Source organism: Loa loa (genome assembly GCF_000183805.2).
Source record: "Loa loa unplaced genomic scaffold supercont3.144, whole genome shotgun sequence".
Classification (NCBI taxonomy): Eukaryota; Metazoa; Nematoda; class Chromadorea; order Rhabditida; family Onchocercidae; genus Loa; species Loa loa.
Window position 1 is genome coordinate 93117 of NW_018108324.1, and position 20491 is coordinate 113607.

The window sequence follows — 20491 nt, forward strand, 5'->3', positions numbered from 1 at the left end:
TATNTNTTTTTTTTTTTATGCTTTGATAGCTTAATAACAATTTGATAAAGATAGAATTTATACAATTAATTCCTATAAAATTTAATTTTTGATTTTAACGAATTATTTTATTGTTATCATTTCTTAATTATTTAAATAATAATTTGATAAACTAAAATTGTTTAATAATAAAAACGAAAAACAAAATTGTTATGTAAAAAAGGAATTTTTTTATTAACTTTACTTTTATTATTTAGATAATCATAACATTTATCAACTTCGTATCATTTTGGCACCACCAAAATCATATTTAGCTTGGACACCATTATCTGAACATGCTGAAAAAGTTATCAAATTCAAGTTAGCTAATTTTTTCTTTTATTTTATATTTCAATTCCTACTAGTGCTATTATTGTTACTGTTGTTGTAGAATTAATTTAAAATTTTAATACAATTCTAGATTATCGTATAAAAAGAGTGCTGGTGATCAGTGGACACGTATCATCGAAACACCCCAATATTTCAAATGTCCAGAAGGAATTGCTGATCCGGAAGATTTTTGCTATGATTTATCAAAATTATCATTTGGTATACAATATACTGCTGATGTAAGTTATTCAAATTTTTATACCAAACAAAGAGAGAAGAAGAAGTACGGTAGTATGAGTACTGTAAGTACTGTAGTTTTGAAGATGATTCTTTTATCTCATTCATAATTTACAATAATTTTAGTTAATATATGAATTAGAAGATGGTGAATGGACAACACATGGTAGCCCATTATTCTTCATCCTTGTTGAAGCTGGTATTATTTAAATTTCCGTGTCTAATTAAACTTAAATCTATCATTATCCGCCATTATTCTATTATATGTTACCCATGCAAGTTTATTTCTGAAAAAAAAAAAAGAAAAAAAAAGCATGCATGCTCAATGTTTCTGCTATTTTTCACTTTCTCTTCATGAATAAGAAATATTTTTTCTTTCTTTCTCTTCTTTTCTTTTTTTTTCTTTTTGTCAACAAAAGCATGCTAATGATAAGTTTGCAGTCGTTGAAATTTGTCCGTCCCCTTGGTGCTTTTTTTTTTTTTCCAAAATCTTTTATAGATAATTTTATCAATGAATGCTTTAAAAATTCTTCAATCATAAATGAAAGAAAAAAAAAAGAAAAAAAAAAATGCTTCAAATTTTATTTGCATGTTTTGTTGTGTTCTGTGAATGTCCATTTTCGATGATGTCCATTTCAGGGGAACCATCTATACCATCATCACCGCACAATCTTCAAATCAATCCTCATGATGCATCCAGCATTGAGCTTCATTGGTTACCACCCTTAAACACGAAACATATTCCTTTTTATCAGGCACCATTTTCTCTTCTTCTTCTTCTTCTTCTTCTTCCTCTTCTTCTTTTATTTTTCAAATTTGCACAAGTACTATTTTGCATGTTATATGTTTTCTCTGCATAGTTTTTTTTTCCTTTTTTGACATTAATTTAGTTCATTTGGGACATTTTTTTATTTTAGCTTTTGTCTAAAAAATTTTTTATCATTTCATAAAATTGAAATGATAATTTGAAAGTGAAGCAGTATTTCTGGGGATTTTTGCATAAAACAAACAAAAAAAAAGGAAAAAAAAGTAAATCTAAAATTAGTTCTATTTGATTAATTAGTCTTGGTTCAATTTAGATTGAAATAGAAGATCTGCATACAAGGAAAATACAAACTGAAAAGGTACCAGGGTCATTCTTCTCCTCTATCCTTAGACATTTGTCACCAAATTCCATCTACAATATTTCCGTACGTGCTGGAACTGATTTTGGTGAACTGGGTACACCTATATTCAAAGTTGTTTCTCTACAGAATCCCGAGCTATCCGGTTATGGGAGGGGATTGAAAGAACCAGTAGAGCAGCAAGAAAGAATGGAAACGAAAGGGGAAAGTGAAAGGATTAAATTGAAAAGTGAATTTGAGAGAGAACAAATAGAGCAGGAACGTTGGCGGAATCGGATAAAAGAATGTGAACGTAAAAGATTGCAAATGGAATGTGATAGGTTAAATAGGGAACGTGAACGTAACCGGATTGCGTATAAACATGAACGTGATCGTGAACATCTAAAATATGACCATGCCAATCGAGCAGCTGAGCAGCAGCAGTACTATGAACATCAACGACAGCAATGGGAGAAGGAACGTGAACAACGTGAACGTCATCATCGATTGATCCAGCAACATCGACAACAACAGGAAGAGCAACAACGACTAGAACAGGAACGTATCCAACAACAACAACTGGATCAAGTTCGTGTGTTACCGGGACGGAATGATAAACGAGGTGAGAGGACGTAACAAACGAACTATGTTGACACGTGTGATTTGCTAATACGGTTAACAAGCATAGAGTGACTCATCTGTTTTTTATCCGGCTTACATTTTCAGCGACTTATCCGGTTTACATTCATGAACTTCCAGTCCTACTTTTTTTACAACTTATGCGCAAAGTAGAAGACGTACTTTCTTCTAGAAACTTCGAATGAATTGATATGATCAAAGTATGATACTAAATATTTGCTTGCTTATTGCATCACGCTTAGCATTTTTCTCTATCGCTGCATGCTTATTTGCACACTTTTGCAAGTTTTTGCACAAGCACGTTTTTCAACTTAAGAGTTTTTTTTTATCACAAATTCTGCTATCATTTTAGATTAATTTAGATGAAAAAAAAGAATCATTTAATTTCATTTTTCAAATAACCCAGTGAATAAATGAAAATGATTATTTAGGTGGTATGCCAAAACCACTTCTTGGTATTGATAAACCACGTGTCGAGCAACGTGGATCACGTATTCTGCTATACTGGACTATTGGCGGTGATACGTCAAATGTGCTAGCCTATCAAGTATGTTGTAATTTATTAGGAAAAATCGTTGTAATCGTAGTAAGTTTATTGTGCAATAGATGATGATGCAACAAATGATATGACAGACAATCAGGATTTGTTGTTAGCTTATCGAGATAGCATCTTGTCTCGATGGTCAATTAGCTTTAATACAATGTTGACAAAGTTTCAGCTAATAAATTGTTTTTTTTCTTGAATTTTCAGATCGACCTTCGTTCAGATTCAGATAGTGAATGGCGACATGTTAATGGTTATCTTTCTCATTCACCATCTGAAATTCACTTCCGACAGGAGCTAACTAATCTAGAAATCAATAAACATTATTATGTTAAAGTATCAGCTATTGATCAATCACGACGTATTCTTGCTACCTCAGAAGCGACTAGCTTTACTGTTCACTGTCAGGGTATGTTTTTCATGCATTACATTTGCATCATGATATCACGGGAAGACATTCTGCAATATCCCGAATGCAAATTTTGCTTTAGAATCCTCCACTTAATTGATTTGAAGTATGATGTCTTTCATCGGTTTCGAGAAGCTCACTAATTGCAACTTCGTTTTATCTCTTCTACAGTTAATTATTTGAAATTTCAGTTTAATATTTTAAGCTTTCAATTTTGACGTGACTTTATCAGTCATTGCCACTTCCGTATATCAAGTATTATTGTTTTAGCACCCAGTAATTCACCTCAGGATTTACGACTGGAAAGTGTACCCGAAGGAATTCGCCTCACCTGGGATTGGTCTGATCAGGAAGATCGTGAATGTGAACCATATTTTCTAATAACAGGATATCAAAGCGGAATACCGTTTTCGGAACGAGTGGCAGGTGGGCAACGTCAATTCACTTTCCAGAATGCGGTCGCTGGCGAATGGCATGTGGAAATGCGTGCAGGGAATCGTGCTGGGACTGGACCTAGTAGCACACCTGTAAATCTACAAAGTACTTCTAAAGGTATTATTCTAATTTAAATTGATTCCATGTGGACTTAAAAGTTATTAACTTTCAGGATAGTAGGATAGATCATCTTGTAATGAAAGGATTAGGTTATAAGTTATAAGATGATTTAAAAGCCGAAAAATACTTCTAATAAATTAATTAAACATTAAAAACTTGCTACACTTCAGATTTCTATTTTATTTACATTTATATTTACATTTACATATATTTTAATTGTCATAATTTAGTGTCACATGCTTTTTGTGAACTAAAAAATTGATAAATTTTGGTTTTTTATCAGCTATCAATTCTTTATCTTTGATATTTTGGTCACTCATTGATAGTCTTTTAATAGGTTATTTTTGCATTTTATTACGAGAGCTGTAAGAGTTTAATCGAAAGGGGTTTATGCAAACAAAGGGAAAACAGTAGCTATTGTGAAATTAGTTAGAGGAATAAGTTAGGCAAAAGATAGGTAGATAAGTGTTATTGGACGAAGTGCTTGTCATGTTCGGAGGTCAATGTGAATTTATAGTTATAAAAAGTAAATATTGTTGAAAAATTTGAAGTCACAAATTAAATCAATTAATTTAAGTTACTTTTCCAGCTATTTCCATATATATATATCTGATCTCATTCTATCTACCCTACATTGTTCCTATCTATCCTGAAAAGAAATGATATCATCTAGTGATTTAGCACTTGTTATCATCAGGTCATATGTCCCCCATTTCCAGTATCCAAAGCTCTTCGTGTTCTACGTAGCATCTGTGATCCACGTATAGACTTCTGGTGTCGTTCACCGGATGAAAATTACGCTGTTGCTATATCTCGTCATCTTAATGAAGGTTTGATTACGTGTGCTGTGTCGTGTGACCTTCAATGTTATCCTCTGTTTGAATCAAATAACTCTTTGTCCTAAGTAGTCGCCTGTTTTTTTTCTTTTTTTTTTTTTACTATAATGTCACTTACTTAGATTTCTTTTATTTTTAAATTTATACAAAAATTTTTATTTATTTTCGCATAACTCCGAACAGTATTGGCTAAGTATTGGCTTGGCTGCATTAATTAGTGCTCATCCTCAAGCTTGAACTTTTTTTTTTTGACTTTAACTAATTAGCTACTTATGATAAGACATCCGTAGTGTCAAATATCACCTGATGATAAGTAATGCAATATGAGTTGTATGACAACATTTAGATATATATTCAAATATATCCTATAATTGGGAAATTCCTATATCCATGCATCTGTATGGCTCGGGAGAGCCATTGGTTGTAGAATGCAAACAGTAAACCTGATAGTCAAAATTTTCCAATTCCTATGGTTTCAATTCCTGTTTTAAAATTTTCTTCCAAATTTTATTCAAATAAATGTAATGAGACGATAATCCTATATGGTTTGAAAATTAGTACTTCAAAGTTACTTAAAGTTACTGTCATTCACAGAATATTCTCATGGAATTTAATTCCATTAAAAAAATTTAATTCACAAAAAATTTATTTCCATTAAAAGAAATTAAATTGATGAATATCTCTGTTCTGGAATTTCACCACAATCATGTTCCATTTTAATATTTTCCCATGGGAATAAGCATGATATTATGGCTAAAGGTAACTTATAATATAAGCTAATCATAGCATGATGTGGTATGTGATATGGTATTGATTTATGTGACATTAGTAATATTGATGCTATGCATGCCAATTATTTTGAAATTTTTGCGAACTATAAAAAAGTTAATGGTTTGCAAATTTCAGAACTTATCTCAAATCTACGCGTATTCACACGTGACGGTGATTTATCAGTTGAATGGAATAGTGGAGGTAGTAGTCATGGTGTTTTCGGATATCGTGTACAGTATCGAACTGATAGTACTGGTTGGACTTCTTATGGGTGATTTTTTTTTTTGCATGATTTAATGCAATAGGTATATTTGCAAAAAAAAGAAAGAATTAAATTATGTTGTTTACTTCTATATCATTCATAAAAAAGGGAACTAAAAATTTTAAGATTCAATTTTAATCTTTCTAATTTAAATTAATACTTATTTTTTGAAAAAATTCTTCGTTACTTAAGAGCATTTTAAATTTTCAAGATGTTTTTTTTTAAATTTTTAAGAATTTTTAAGATAAATTTTTAAGATTTAAGATCATTCTTTTTCAGTCAAATTGTACCGTATGTGGGTGATAATAAACGTTATGTACAGCAGTTAACAAGTTTACAACAAGGTAATATGTATCATATACAAATTCAAGTACTTGATCGGAATTCATATGTTATGTATACCAGTCCGGAAGTATCGGCAAGAACCGTTTGTTCCGGTTTGTTTTTAAAACTTTTTTCCTGTGTAAATTCTGGTAGATTCTTTACTGTTATGTAGAAATTTTCATTTTAAGAATAACTTATTAAACTCTAATCACTTTGTTTTATTCTAAAAATGGCTTACTAAATTATATCCACTTCATTTTTACTTAAGTTATATAATTTCCGAAATCTATCACTAATATTGTTTTAAGCAAAAATTTTTTGGTCCTTAAACTTCAAATACAATAATTCCATAATTTAGCACCAACTCATCCTCCATCACATTTGCAAGTACAAGCTGCTGATCCACGCCATATCCGGGTAAGTTGGGCACAACCACCACAAAGTACCTGGCAGTGCAATGACATACAAGTGGAACTTGAGGTAACGGAACCGCAACGTATTCCACCAGTACTTCTAAGCGGATATCAAACTTCTCATATATTTGATTCGGAAGCAAATCAGCAATGGTCTGTTCGAATCCGTACAAAGAATTCAGCTGGTGCATCAGCATGGTCGCAAATTGCTTCTGTTCGAACACCACCTATCGGTGAATTAATCATCGGACCATCAGTAAGCTATCGACACGGGATTCCGGTGCTTACATGGACAAGTAAAGAACGAGTAGATGATCTCATCCAAAATTATCAGATTGAATATCGATCTTCGGCCGATACAGCTTGGCAAAGACTCCGAATGCAAGTATGATAAGTGTTTATATCTTTGAAAATTTCCATTTCTTAATTATTAATTTTATGCTTCAAATTTTGAGTTCATAATGAAGCTTTGACATGAATGTGCCATTATATTCAGGTGCCATACACAGGCTGGCAGCGACCTTACAGTATCGATCTTAGTAATTTACCTGCTGGTCACAATTATCAGATTCGAATTCATGCGGTCGATGCTAACAATGGTATTGCTTACACGTCATCAGCAGTTAATGTTCAAACACAGATCAAATGTTCGGTACCACGTCGTGCACCATTCGATGTACAAGCTACCTCACTTGGACCCACACAAATCCGTGTATCCTGGAAGGTTAATTTTGGAATCTGTAGTAAATTTTAAATGAATCTGAACAGTTGAGTCGATTTTAAAACTATATCAAAAGCGTAATTTGTTAGGAAATATCCGATATTGAAATGGTACCAATATTGCGGTAGAAATGAGTTATATTTCAGGCATTGCATGAATCAGAATGGAATTGTAATCGTTTGTGGTACGTCGTAAAATACAGCACTCCACATAATCAAGGCTTTAAAAACTTAACACGTGGTGAAAATCATGTAATTTTTGATTCGGAACCATATACACGATGGACTTTTGAGGTACAAGCTGCTAATCCAGCGGGTGAAACGCAGTGGTCACGTCCAGTTACTGTACAAACCGAAGGAACAGGTATGTAACCTTGTGTAAGCAGAAATTATATAAGTTTTGTAAGCTTAAACTCCTCAATTTCCAAAAAAATTTCAAGCTTAAATTCTTAAACAAAGCTGGAAAAGCTGTTTATAAGTTTAAGTTACTTTTCCCCTCCAAATTTAGCAAATTTGTGGAGCTCTATTTTCTTATTTTAAGACTAATATTTTCAAACTATTGTAACTTATAAACTATAGCACTTGCATTCTGATTTTTTTTTTATAGCACCTGGGCCGGTTTCTGATTTACGGATTTATCCACAATCATCGGATACACTTCAGCTTTCCTGGAGGCAACCGCAAAATCCTTATGGGCAAATTACAGGTTACGAAGTGACTTATCAACTGTTGTCAAAGTAAGTTATCTTGATTATTATTTTCAGAAGATTTGAAAATCTATAAATATTCACTCATGATTTAAAATCCATATTTAGCCAGCAGATCTCTGATCTACGAATCCATTTCAACTATTTCGAATAAATTTGTTGAATGAATGAGAGTTATTTCAGAGGTATGTGCGATCAAGTGACAGAAAAACCTATAACAGCGACAAGTGACAAGCCATCATTTACCCTTCGAGGCCTACTGCCACATTCGAAATATCGTATTTCTGTTGCTGCAAAAACGAATATTGCTGGTAAAACTTCTCATTTCTCATTTTGAATCTTGATATATATAGTCATCAATTTTTTGAAATTTGCTTGAATAATTGAACAGATTGTTTTACGACTTGATATGATATTTTTGTTATATGACATTCGATTTGTTATCTTCTAGTACCTGTTCTGGTCTCTCTAACGACATTTTAAATGTCTTAGTGGTAATCATTTTCAGTTTCATGCAAACGATTCCTTCTGCAAAAAAAAAAAGAAAAAAAGGAGAAGAGTTGATCAGATGAAAAAACATTTATCAATCCGAATGTTGTATGAAATTTTGAATCAAGAATAACATTTTAGGTGAACGTGTAAGTCAGGAAGTGCAAACTGAAGAAGCTGCACCAAGTGGTGCTCCAGTTTATATTCGTGTTACAAATGTACTACCTACTGAAGTAGCCGTGGTCTGGCAAGCACCTGCCTGCTTGCAAACAAATGGTGAAATAACAGAATATGAATTCGAAGCAGTACCTTTGGAACGGCATGATTATGGAATTGATGATACAATTAAACAGGTTGTCAGAGGTACTAGAACCAAAATCACTGGTCTTTCCCCGTATACAAAGTATTCGGTGCGGATACGAGCATTTACAAGAAAAGGACCAGGACCATGGTCGGAACCGGTTCAATTTCAAACTGCTGCTGCACCTGAAGTACGTTTACTATAGTAGATTGTACTTAATTGATGAACTAGTAAATCGAGAATATTTTCGATGATGAAATCAATTTCGTGTTTTTTTTAAGATTCCAGCTCCACCGATGGTTCGAATTCTAAGTACTGGAACGGATAAGGCAGATTTGGTTTGGCAAGAACCTTATCCATCGTCCGGTTTAATCGACAAATACAAATGTAGGTATGCAATAGCGGGCACCAAACAATACCAGGAGCGCCAATTTCCCTCATATAATCCATGTGGTGAGGAAGTCATTCGTATGCAGCAACTATCACCACTATCACCATCACCAGCCGGGACAAAACTTCATTGTGGCAGAATTGATGGCTTAGAGCCCGAGAAGCAATATACATTTATGGTTTGAATTTTGAAATATTTAAATTTTTCTAAAAAAATCGCTGGTCATAGATGGCTTTTTTTTGACATTTCGATCGTTTTACTAAGCATGAAATTGCATATTAACAATGATTATGTTACAGGTGTCAGCTGGTGATCGGAGTGGTACCTGGTCTCCATGGAGCGAACCTCAAGTTGGTCACATTAGTGAAGGTCCTGTTCAGGTTATTTCACTAAACAAGTTAGGTGGAGGAGCAAATAGGATCTTAATTGGATGGAATGTGCGCCCCACTGATGCAGCCCGTGTTGTCAGTTATCGAATTCATGTGACACCTGTGCTGCAACGTGGTGCTAAACCTATATCATTTACGGTAGATCGATCTACACTGCAATACAATATCGATAATTTGTCACCTAACACGCGTTACAATATAACCGTGGATGCTACTACCGATGGTATTCATTATCATCCAGGTACGGCAATCGAAGTACGTACCGATTCAGCACCATCGAGTGGTTCAATGGTTGCTCCACGAGTGATTGAGGAGCAAGCAACCTCAGTAACTTTGGAATGGAATGCACCAGATGGTGATGTAAGCGGATTCGTGATCGAATATTGTCTTGGTGATGGAGTGTGGCAGCAGTATGGTCGGCGAATTCCGGCATATCCTGGACGTCGTGTTTACACTGCTCAAGTTGATCAGGTTAATATCTGGTTTTTGTACATTTTCATTAATTCCCAGTACTTTACCGACAGCTATACCAAGTGTACATGATATGGTGATAATGGAGCTATTATCAGTATCATAAAACTACCGCTGTAAAGTATTAGTTACTTTTACATTTTTCAAACTAGAATCTGAAAGTATTAGGGAATTTAAGAAATATTATATGGAGATATAAATTAGATGAGAACAAATAAGCATTAAAAATTCTCTTGGATTTTACAATTTTTCTGTTTTAGCTTCCAACAAACAGCGTAGTGGATCTTCGGGTACGCGTTGTATCAGCGCAAAATGAAAAATCTGCTCCAAGCCCAGAAGTTCGGGCTCGTACCCGATGTTCCGCACCACCGGCACCACCACAGGCTATTCGGTTGGACGCCCCGTCCACCAATGAAATTCGAGTTTCGTGGGCTCAACCAGCCAAAGATACATGGCAATGTGATCAGCTAAACTATGATCTTGCTTATCGGGCAGGGGGGCAAGCAGAGCGAGTTGTGTCAGTACCGGGAACTCAAACCGATTACACTTTTCCTTCGGAAGCCAATACTCGCTGGGCTGTAAAGCTAAGATGCACCAATCAGGTAGGATCAAGTCCATGGAGCTCCGAACAGGTAATAACTACTCGGCAAGGAATTCCGGGTCCAGTTCGAGATTTGCGTTTGCGTGCTAAAAGTCCTAACGAAGTACATGTACAGTGGCTTGCACCATTGGTACAGCGTGGTTCCATTGTTGGTTATGATATTAGCTATCGGTTAAAACATCGATTAGCTTGCCCGGACGAAGAACCACGTGATGTCAGTCGTGATTTTGTAACTGTCTACAATCATAAAGATTTGGAATATACATTAACTGGATTATTACCTTTTTCTCTGTACGAAGTACGAGTACGTGCACGTACCACGGAATTAGGACCCGAGGAATCGAAAGAAATTGCAACAGAGCAGCAACCTCCGAGTGCACCACCGTTGAATTTACAACTTAGCTATGCTTTAGAACGTTCGATCAGTTTCCAATGGGAACAAGTAGAATGTTCACAACGTCATGGACATATCGTAAACTATGAGTACGAGATACAAGGACAAGATGATTGGGCGAAGTTGGAGCGTCAGATTGCGAATACTACCGATACAAAGATCAATATTGAAGGTTTAACACCATTCACAAAGTATATAATGCGTGTGAAAGCTTACAACAGCATTGGTGGTGGTCCAAATACGGAGAATCTGGATGCAATGACTGCTAAAGCGGATGCACCACTACCTCCACAAGATCTAGTAGTCGCTCAAGAAGGTACTGATTATTTCATGATTTCCTGGCTACCACCCTATCCACCATATGGACCGCATGATAAGTATAAGATTCGATATCAAGTATTGAATGAAAGCCGTTGGATGGAAATTGAGAAAGATAGCAAGGATCAATTATTGAAATGTCCAGCTGAAAGTCCTCGGCATTGTTTCAATGTTACAAATTTAGAAAGTGGGCGACAATTTAGAGTTCAGGTTGCAGCTCATATAATTGGTGGTTCTTATGGTCCTTGGAGTACGGTAACTATTGCAAATACTTTACAAACTCTGCCTGATGCGCCACGTGCTATTGAATTGATCGAGAAAACTGACCATTCACTTCACATTCGTTGGATTCCACCACCGGATCCTTTGGGACAAATAACGCAGTACAAAGTGGGAATTGTTTCGCTGGATGATCCACACGATCAATTGAAAACTTTTCTCATAGATCATCCAACATTGCAACATCTTTTGAATAACCTGCATCCTGAAACTTCCTATAACATCAGTATTGCGGCTGGCACGAAACGTGGTTTTGGTCCTCTTTCTTGGACACGTTATTCCACGGATCCGTTCAAGGTACCACCGGTAGCAAATGCACCACAAGTTACGGCAGATGGTGCTGATGCATTGAATGTTCAATGGAGTGGTATTTTGGATACAAAAAATCAAGTTCGTGGATACATCATCGAATTTCGTTCCAGCGATAATCCGACATTTACGGAATACGATGGAATCATTGAACATGACATGAGTCGACGTAATTATCAACAACGTTTATCCCTACTAGATGCTGATACTCTGTATTTCGTTCGTATTAAAGTTGTGGATCAAAAGCAACGTGTTAGTGAACCAAGTCCGGAAGGAAGTGCACGGACCGGTTGTGCACGTAAGTTTTTTTTTTTTTTGCACCACTTAAAATATATTTCAAAATTTTGCGATAGAATGCAGCAGATAAAGTATCACTGTTGTTTTATTTTTATCCTACTGCTTCTCTGGTTTAAAACCCTGTCTAATTTCAAAAATAATATCCCTAAATTTAGTTTCGATTAAATCGGCTTTTCGTTTTCTTTTCTCTCTCTCTCTCTCTCTCTTGAAGATGAATATTGTGATTGTGCATTTCTTTAGCACCTCTTGCACCACCATCGAATGTGAACGCTTTTGCGCCATCACCCTATCAGGTGCATATTAGCTGGCAGCCACCTAGTCAGTCCTCTTGGCAATGTTCAAACATCAAATATAGACTGGAATACACCAATGGTTCAACATTACCCGAGGAAATTGATGTACCCAGGTGAGACAGTTGTGATATATAATTTTGAACTCTCGAAATAAGTAATTTATTTGAAGGCTTACACAGTACTATCTGTTTATAGCCGCCAATACTATATGTTGAATTGTTGAGAAAGTAATTTGTGGTTTGATTTCCAAATTGAAGGATGTTATACAAAAAGCTCTCATTCTCATTGTTATGAATTCAGAATCTTCCCTCCTTTGTGCTTGAAAAAACGTAATCATATCAATAAGTTACGGTTAAATCAACTATGAATTGTTCTGATATCTTACTAACTTCAGCGGTATAACTGATCGAGTGCTGGATGCATCACCGAATACGCTATGGCGAATGCGGGTTCGGGTTGAAAACGAAGCTGGTGCTTCAGATTGGAGCAAGGAAGTATCCATCACAACCGCTGAAGGTAATTATAGTAACACAAGTAGTAATCAATATCACAAAAAATATTTGACGTTTAATCGTGATATTCAACACCAGATTGAAAGATAATCATAATTTCTAATAATAAATAGCTACTTGGCAGCTAATAGTAAAGCTTAAAACAAACTACCATTATCTAAAATAATCATTACAGTTTGATTATCTTATCATATTTAGATGTCATTAACAAAAATATGTTGATAAACTTGGCAAGAAGTTAGTTTTAGATTTGATTAGACTATTCTAATGTAACAAATGATTGGTAAATTATTAGCAAGGCTGTTTATTTACTTTTATTAGCTTTTAGCATTTATCTTTTCGTTTATTTATAATCATTAAGGCTTATTTGTTGCACTATCCCATAAGCATCATTGTAGGTGCACCAAGCGCAGTAGAAGATCTTGATGCTCATCCATACGGACCGGAAGCTGCATCAATAATGTGGCGAGCACCAGCACAACCTAATGGACAAATTACTGGCTATACTTTGGTATATAGGCTCAAGTCTCGTGGTGAATGTGGCCCACGTTCTTCACAACCCATTACTCGAAATACCAAAGATGAAAAAATTACGGTGGAAGGACTTTTACCTGATTCCACCTACGAAGTACATGTAACAGCACATACCTCCGAACCTGGACCTCAATCAAATATTATCACTGTTACAACTGATGAAGCTTGTAAGTGGCATATTCCAGAGGTTAAAGCACATAATAGCATGTATTTTCGAGTTAAACTCAGCTATCCCGCTATATCTCGGTCCAAAATATCATTAGGACAATAGTATTTTTTGCCGTTTAACATAGTTAACAAAATTATCCTAATTGACATTAGATAAATATGCTTTCCTTGTGCAATATTAAGAATTAGTAAATTTGTTGAGTTTTAAGTCGATGAAAATTTCTGCTTTAACGATTTTGAATTTCAAGGTTTTTTTTTGTTAAAATTCTTAAAACTTTAAATTTTTCAAAGAATTTTGGAAATCTCACAATATTTGGGTCCAGTATCTCATTTGCGCGTTAATCGGTGACGAAAGTACGGATAAAGTAATTTTAAATTAGAGGTTTGGCATGTGACAATAAGTATTTTCGGCTTTCTCGGAATATTCCGAGAACAATCGATAGAGTTACAGTTATACTTCCAGTTGGAGTTAATTTTTTTTTTTCATTTTAATCAGACTGTGTAACTCATAGATCATCCTTTGCTTACTTCATTGTCTTATTTTCTTTCCTACTCTCTCTCTTGCCCTCATTATTTGTTTTTAACCTCTGTAAAAATTGCATTAACTTCATATACCAATGACAAACACACCACTTTATCAGTGTGACATTTTTCATCAAATTTTAGCTAAATTTAATTTGCAGCTCCTACCGGAGCTCCGTTGAATCCACGTGTAAGTTCGGTAACACAAACACGCAGCGAGTTTTTGTGGAATGAACCGGATTGTGAGCTCCGTAACGGCAAAATAACGGGTTACGAATGGCAACTAGAAAGTCCGGATCCATGGAGTGAAAGTAAAACTGGTCAAAGTACCACACAGCGAATATCCTTCGATGATTTGATACCATATACTCAGTATAGGGTGCGAGTTTTAGCGGAGAATTCAGCTGGACAAGGACCATGGTCAGAATGGGTCTCATTTAGGACGCAACCTGCCGGTAGGTTGGTATTCATTTAGGTTAGGTTGTTTTCAAAGGAAAGCACCAAGTCTTCATTTAAAATAAAGCTGCACAATAAAGGTTCGAAAGGTGCAAAAAATATGAAATGTTAAGGAATGAAATACAAATAAATAAAGATTGAAGAAGATAAGAAGCACATTATACGTGTAAATTGTATACGGCTGTTTGCTTTAGCACCACCAGCACCAACAGATTTAACCGAGGAACAACCATTCCCTCATGCCATCGAGATTTCATTCCTGCCACCATCACCGCCTCATGGTATTATCAATGAATATCGAGTGAGACATACGCCATCTGGTCAGGTGAGTAATTTTATTATTTAGATGATAAGTTAAGCCTTGCATCTTCCAAATGTTTAATTTCAAGTTTAAACTGTGTAAATTTCGCTATTATCACTTGTTACTTTATATTGACATGATTGGGGTTTCCAACTTGATTTAGGTTCGTTTCGAGCAAATATGAAGAAGGAACTTAATATATCACTTCATAAATATAAAAGTAGTTATTGCAATGAAATAACACATAAATGGAATGATTGGAATTGTTTGAAATTTAAAGTATATTTTTTTTACAGATGAATTATAAAGAAGTTCGTGTAGTTGCAAGTCGATTGCAATGTTCCGATGTATCGAAACGTGATCGATTATGTTATCGAGTTGTGGATTTGGAACCAGAACAAGAGTATGAAATTCAGGTATCAGCTCATACCGAAGGTGGTGCTTGGAGTGATTGGAGTGAATCGTTAAGCGCTCGAACACATGAACAAAGTAAGTTAGCAACACTAAATGAATATAAGTTTTAGATAAATAAAATGGATGTAAAAGTGGCAAAATAAAAGTGAAGTAAAGCAAAGCATAGATATTCTTTAGATATACCAGTATTAGAACGTGAATTGGAATTAGTAGACAGCAAACCGAACAGTATAACACTACGATGGCAAGGCTTGGATGCTGATCAGGTAATTTAAGTTTCTTTGACTTGTTATGTCCAGTTAGCTTAGTTTATGGATGCTTCGCACTCTTAAAGTACTCTAGTTCTAGTTGTTGATGATAAAAATCACTCTAGTTGTTCGCACTCTAGTTGTTGATGATCAAAATTTACTGCCATTACAATAGGCCATATTTTTTTTTTACATATATATTTTCTTCAATCTGAACTAAAATTAAAATATATGTTTTAGTCAAAACATGTTGTCGGTTACATTCTGGAATATAAATCGGAAGATGATGAATGGCAAGAATATGATGGTATCACGAAACATCGCAGTCGTCAGAATGATTATCGTACCCAAGTTAAAGATTTGGAACCTTCGACGGAGTATTTCTTCCGGTTGAAAGTTGTTGGTAAAAATGACAAGCGTGGTTCTTCAGGACCCGAATTAAAAGCTATAACAAAGTGTGGACGTCAGTACTGCTCTTTTGTTCTTAGCTTATTTATCACTTTTTTTTAAATTTTCGTTCCACTTCAGTTCGATTCCTGTGGATATTCCAAATTTTCGCATTTCAGGACCAGAAGAACCACCAACCGATCTGCAGTTGACATCTGATTTCGAAAATGTCAAACTCACTTGGACGAATCCGGATAAAGAGTCTTGGGCATGTGATAATGTCGAATATGTGATTGATTTCGTCAATACCACTTCACGCGGTATAATGACGGTACCATCGGATGCACCGCCTAAACTCTTGTTACCATCGCTTCCGGGTACCAAATGGGAGATTCGCATGCGCACGCAGACTATTGAGGAAGGTCAGAAACCGTCATACAGTTCATGGAGTGATCGTGCAACTTTGGTAACTCAGGCTCTTCCCGGCGAACTGTTTCTGACGGTTGAACCAAAGACACCTACTTCGGCAATGGTTATTTGGGATCTAGCTGATCAGGATCGGAAATGGAACTACGGTGTAGATATTACTTACCGATTGAAGCAATTAGGTGGTTGCACAGAATCATCAAGCGGTAGTCATGAACCAGTGACAAACTACAATGTGCAGGATAAGCAAATTTTACTTCATGATTTGACACCTGGTTCAGAGTATGAAGTGGTGGTTACTCCTCGTCGTCCCCCAAGATTACGGTCTTCCATCACAACGCCAAAAACAGTACGCCGCTTCAGGACTAAGGCTGCTTTACCGTCTGGTCCGCCACGTAATCTGCGTATTGAGGGACGTCGTGATACTGAAATTTTCTTCAAATGGGAGGCACCGGTATGCAAGGAACAGAATGGTAAAATAACACAATACGAATATGAGGTGACAGGTGCCCAAGAATGGAATGATGTGAAACGTGAAGGTGTAACACCACGTACCAATGCTGGAGTGGATCAACTGAATCCTGGATCCACATATAATGTACGCGTGCGTGCATATACCAGTGAAGGACCTGGACCATGGTCAGAACCAATTCAGATCACCACTACCGGTACCGAGTTGGGACCACCTCGAGAGCTTACTGCAGTCCATACAAAGCCCAAAATAATTCAATTAACTTGGCTCCCGCCGTATCCAGAACGAGCACCAGTGGTCGTCTATAAAGTTCGGTATAGTCCACGTGCCGATGATTCTAACCCGGTTGAGATGGAGCTTTCCGGCGATCAGCTGAGCTGCACTGGATACAAAAGCCCTTTGATAACCAGTGATAGCATATGTGCAACAGTGAAGTCACTGCAACCGGATACAACTTACCGCTTCGCTGTTCAGGTTTGTAAATTACATGCTTTTCCTGCAAAATTTCAGTCCTCTCAAGAACAAATTTCATTCTGTTATCAGAAACTTCTCGGTTGAAGTTTTAATTTCATAACAAAGCTTTTTAAAGTTTTGAAAATTCAAATGTTTTAATATGATTCAAAATAAATCCAAACGTGGTCCAAAATTTTAAGTGGACTTAGTAATCTGTTATAAACTTTCAGGCCCAGTCGTCTACTGGTAATTGGGGTGAATGGTCACCAGCTTATTTTGCAACCACACGTTCTACTGAGGATGGACCAATACCTGGGAAGTTACGATTGGTGTCTGCAGGACATGATAATCTTCGTGTGAACTGGACCGCACCACCAGCTGTCAAAAATGTTGTGGATCAATATTTGGTACACTTTATTTCATGAAATTTTAAAAACACTAACTTTTTACAGTTTGATTTTTGATCTTAAAATGCGTTTTTCTTTTTTTTAAGTATAAGTTGATTTCATGAATTTCAGGTTAACATATCATTAGCCAGCTCTCTCGATAAACATCCGAAACAGTTTACGGTACGTGGTGAACAAAATAGTTATCATTTCCGTGGCTTAGAACCAGCAACACATTATAATATCACGATACAGGGCTTATCAGAAGGCAAACGAATGTGGTTTATAACGGAAGTTTTTTCAACCACTGATTATGGTATTATTAATTGCTGATTTCACAGTATTTTCGTAATCTGCATCAGTTACTTCCAGTTCCTGTCTATGTTTTCCGAAAGTAATTTTAAATCTGCTGCAAAAAAAAATCTTGGAATTTTGACCGTTTTTGGTACCATAAATCTCAATTAATCATGTTTCAGGAACTGGTTTGCTTTCATGGTTACCACCACCAACAGATTTAAAATTGCTGGAAAAATCAGATCGATTCATGCATGTAGCATGGAGTCCACCGGAAATCTTTGATCCAACCTATAAGGATTTAATCACTCATTACCTGGTAGATTCTTGAATCACAATTTAATAATAAATTTGTTTTGCATCTTTTCTTGGTCAAACCGACTAATAATTTTATTTCTTTGCTCAATTTAGGAATATATTCCTTTGTGTTTCGCATATACATTCAGATTTGCACAGTTAAATTTAATGGAAATTTCAGGTGACAATAGCACCATTTGATTCATACATCGGTAGAACTGGTCCACCACGTAATTACTCGGTACCATATCCGGGAACATCAATCAAATTTGATAATTTATCACCGGAAACAATTTACAATATTACGGTACAGGCTGGCACTGATAGTGGTTATGGCGAAATATTGTGGGGTACTTATAGTACTCTTGCATCGAGACAGAATCACGTGTTACGGTTACTGGATCGTACACCGACATCACTAACTGTTGAATGGGAACCAACATTTCTTGGTAACAGAGGATATAGCGTATGTCTTTTAACTTTCATTTTTTTTACATGCTGGTCTGTAAGCATATGAATCCTTTATCGTGTAATTTTAATTAGTCTTAATTAACAAAATATACCTTAAGTTTTTCAGCTTTCATGGGAAAGTTTACATTCTGTTTTCAAACATGTTCCCATCAATGCAATTCGTTCAACCGATATACCTGCTGGTACCACTCAGTACACTATTGAAGATCTAGAACCTTCAACGATCTATAATGTCACCTTGCAAACACGACCGGATGGTAAAGTAGCCTCTGGTGCTTATGCTACTTTACCACCAGGATGGTTCATGGTGCGTAATTTGGTATGGTGTGATCGAACTAACCACGCTTTATCATTGACTTGGGAACCAGTGAATCTGAACAAAGCAACACATTACCAAGTGCGATACATGAGACTTAAAGAACACGATGTTATCTGGACGGAAGAAAATGAAGCAAAAGCTATAGAACTACTTTGTCCTAAAGATGGCTGTAATCGACATTGCTATCTGATCTTTAATCTTATTCACAATCCAAGTGAATACGTTTTTCAAGTACGAGCTAAGGTAAGTTAGTCTTATCATTTTCATATCACTTATGTTTATAGTGCTGTTTCATTGTATCAATGATTAGCCCTTCTTGATATTGCCGTAGTACGGCAATATCTATTAATACCTACTAGTGTTTTAACAACTACCGATAGCCTTAATAAAAGACAGTAATTAATTGATCAAATCAATTAGTGGTATGGAATTTAGAAATTGAACTATTCAGGTGAATAATCAATGGAACCGATGGCGGACAGCTGGCAAACCAAGTGTTATCGAGAAATCAGAACGGAAAAAAGGATGTTGCATCGTACCTCCACCATACATGGTTGAAAATATCGGTTTAGCTGGAACATTTTGGGAAGTGGACATTTCACCGGTTGAATCACAACCACAGAATATCTCGTCAGTTTTATATGCACTTCATCATCAATGCTTTTTGCTTGGTTCCAGAATAGTGATTACTTCGTGGTCATATGTTGTTGTCTTGGTAGTCGTAACAATCTCCACTCGAACCTTTTTTTTAAATATATACCGGTATTTTGCTAAAAAAAAATACCTTTACGAAGAAATATATAATAAATCTCAAAATTTCTTTTCTTTTATAAGTTATAGACTTTGGTAATAAAGTATATCAATAAAGATTTATTCAGGCGTTATTATGTCGTCGTTGATGAACGTGAACCAGCTGGTAGTACTAATTGGACTGAACTAACCGATAAAGTTACCGCGAACAAAATGAAGATCCCTTACTATGTAGCAGCATCTTTCAACGCTGATACACTACCTGGACCACGAAAAGTTCGTATTGGTGATGGATCAGTGATTGGTGGTTACCTGAACTACCCATTGGTAAAGGGTAAAAAGTATAATTATGAAATTTATTCGGTCTGGGAGCTAAATGGTAAACCAGCTGCTGTAGCACGTCAACGAGGTAAGCTAATTTGAATATATTTATGTTATACATGTAATTTCATACTTTTATATCGGCTAATTAACTATCTAACTAAGTTATATTCCTTGAATATTTCCTGTAGTATCACTTTTCATAAGAGAATTTATTTCTGGATGAATGGTTCTACCATTTACTCTGCGGAATATTTAAAATTATTTCGGATTCTTCGTAGTATAATGTGTAGCTGTTGCCGATGTCTTTCTCATGATTCTTGTACTACATACTGTGAACTTGTTGGAAGAATTGAATGA

General features: G+C 35.7%; 1 protein-coding gene across 2 annotated transcripts in view; it reads left to right on the plus strand.

The window, feature by feature from the left end:
- Window positions 1-314: 314 nt before the first annotated feature.
- The window catches only part of LOAG_17881, a gene marked incomplete at both ends in the record, with an annotated part of 32770 nt that continues 12593 nt past the window's right edge, over window positions 315-20491 (plus strand). For both annotated transcript variants that reach the window (XM_020450544.1, XM_020450543.1), the window contains 36 exons: window positions 315-325; window positions 440-587; window positions 712-784; window positions 1225-1409; window positions 1665-2310; window positions 2759-2874; window positions 3079-3280; window positions 3551-3832; window positions 4555-4665; window positions 5578-5713; window positions 5984-6141; window positions 6387-6826; window positions 6938-7165; window positions 7309-7525; window positions 7769-7898; window positions 8052-8179; window positions 8499-8848; window positions 8940-9227; window positions 9349-9909; window positions 10170-12108; window positions 12348-12513; window positions 12795-12916; window positions 13311-13613; window positions 14298-14591; window positions 14787-14917; window positions 15190-15382; window positions 15485-15573; window positions 15796-16018; window positions 16122-17314; window positions 17524-17700; window positions 17812-17995; window positions 18156-18292; window positions 18452-18736; window positions 18848-19303; window positions 19512-19690; window positions 19939-20219. In XM_020450544.1, the coding sequence (XP_020305765.1) occupies window positions 315-325; window positions 440-587; window positions 712-784; window positions 1225-1409; window positions 1665-2310; window positions 2759-2874; window positions 3079-3280; window positions 3551-3832; window positions 4555-4665; window positions 5578-5713; window positions 5984-6141; window positions 6387-6826; window positions 6938-7165; window positions 7309-7525; window positions 7769-7898; window positions 8052-8179; window positions 8499-8848; window positions 8940-9227; window positions 9349-9909; window positions 10170-12108; window positions 12348-12513; window positions 12795-12916; window positions 13311-13613; window positions 14298-14591; window positions 14787-14917; window positions 15190-15382; window positions 15485-15573; window positions 15796-16018; window positions 16122-17314; window positions 17524-17700; window positions 17812-17995; window positions 18156-18292; window positions 18452-18736; window positions 18848-19303; window positions 19512-19690; window positions 19939-20219 (10762 nt within the window). The remainder of the gene's footprint in view (window positions 326-439; window positions 588-711; window positions 785-1224; window positions 1410-1664; window positions 2311-2758; window positions 2875-3078; window positions 3281-3550; window positions 3833-4554; window positions 4666-5577; window positions 5714-5983; window positions 6142-6386; window positions 6827-6937; window positions 7166-7308; window positions 7526-7768; window positions 7899-8051; window positions 8180-8498; window positions 8849-8939; window positions 9228-9348; window positions 9910-10169; window positions 12109-12347; window positions 12514-12794; window positions 12917-13310; window positions 13614-14297; window positions 14592-14786; window positions 14918-15189; window positions 15383-15484; window positions 15574-15795; window positions 16019-16121; window positions 17315-17523; window positions 17701-17811; window positions 17996-18155; window positions 18293-18451; window positions 18737-18847; window positions 19304-19511; window positions 19691-19938; window positions 20220-20491) is intronic.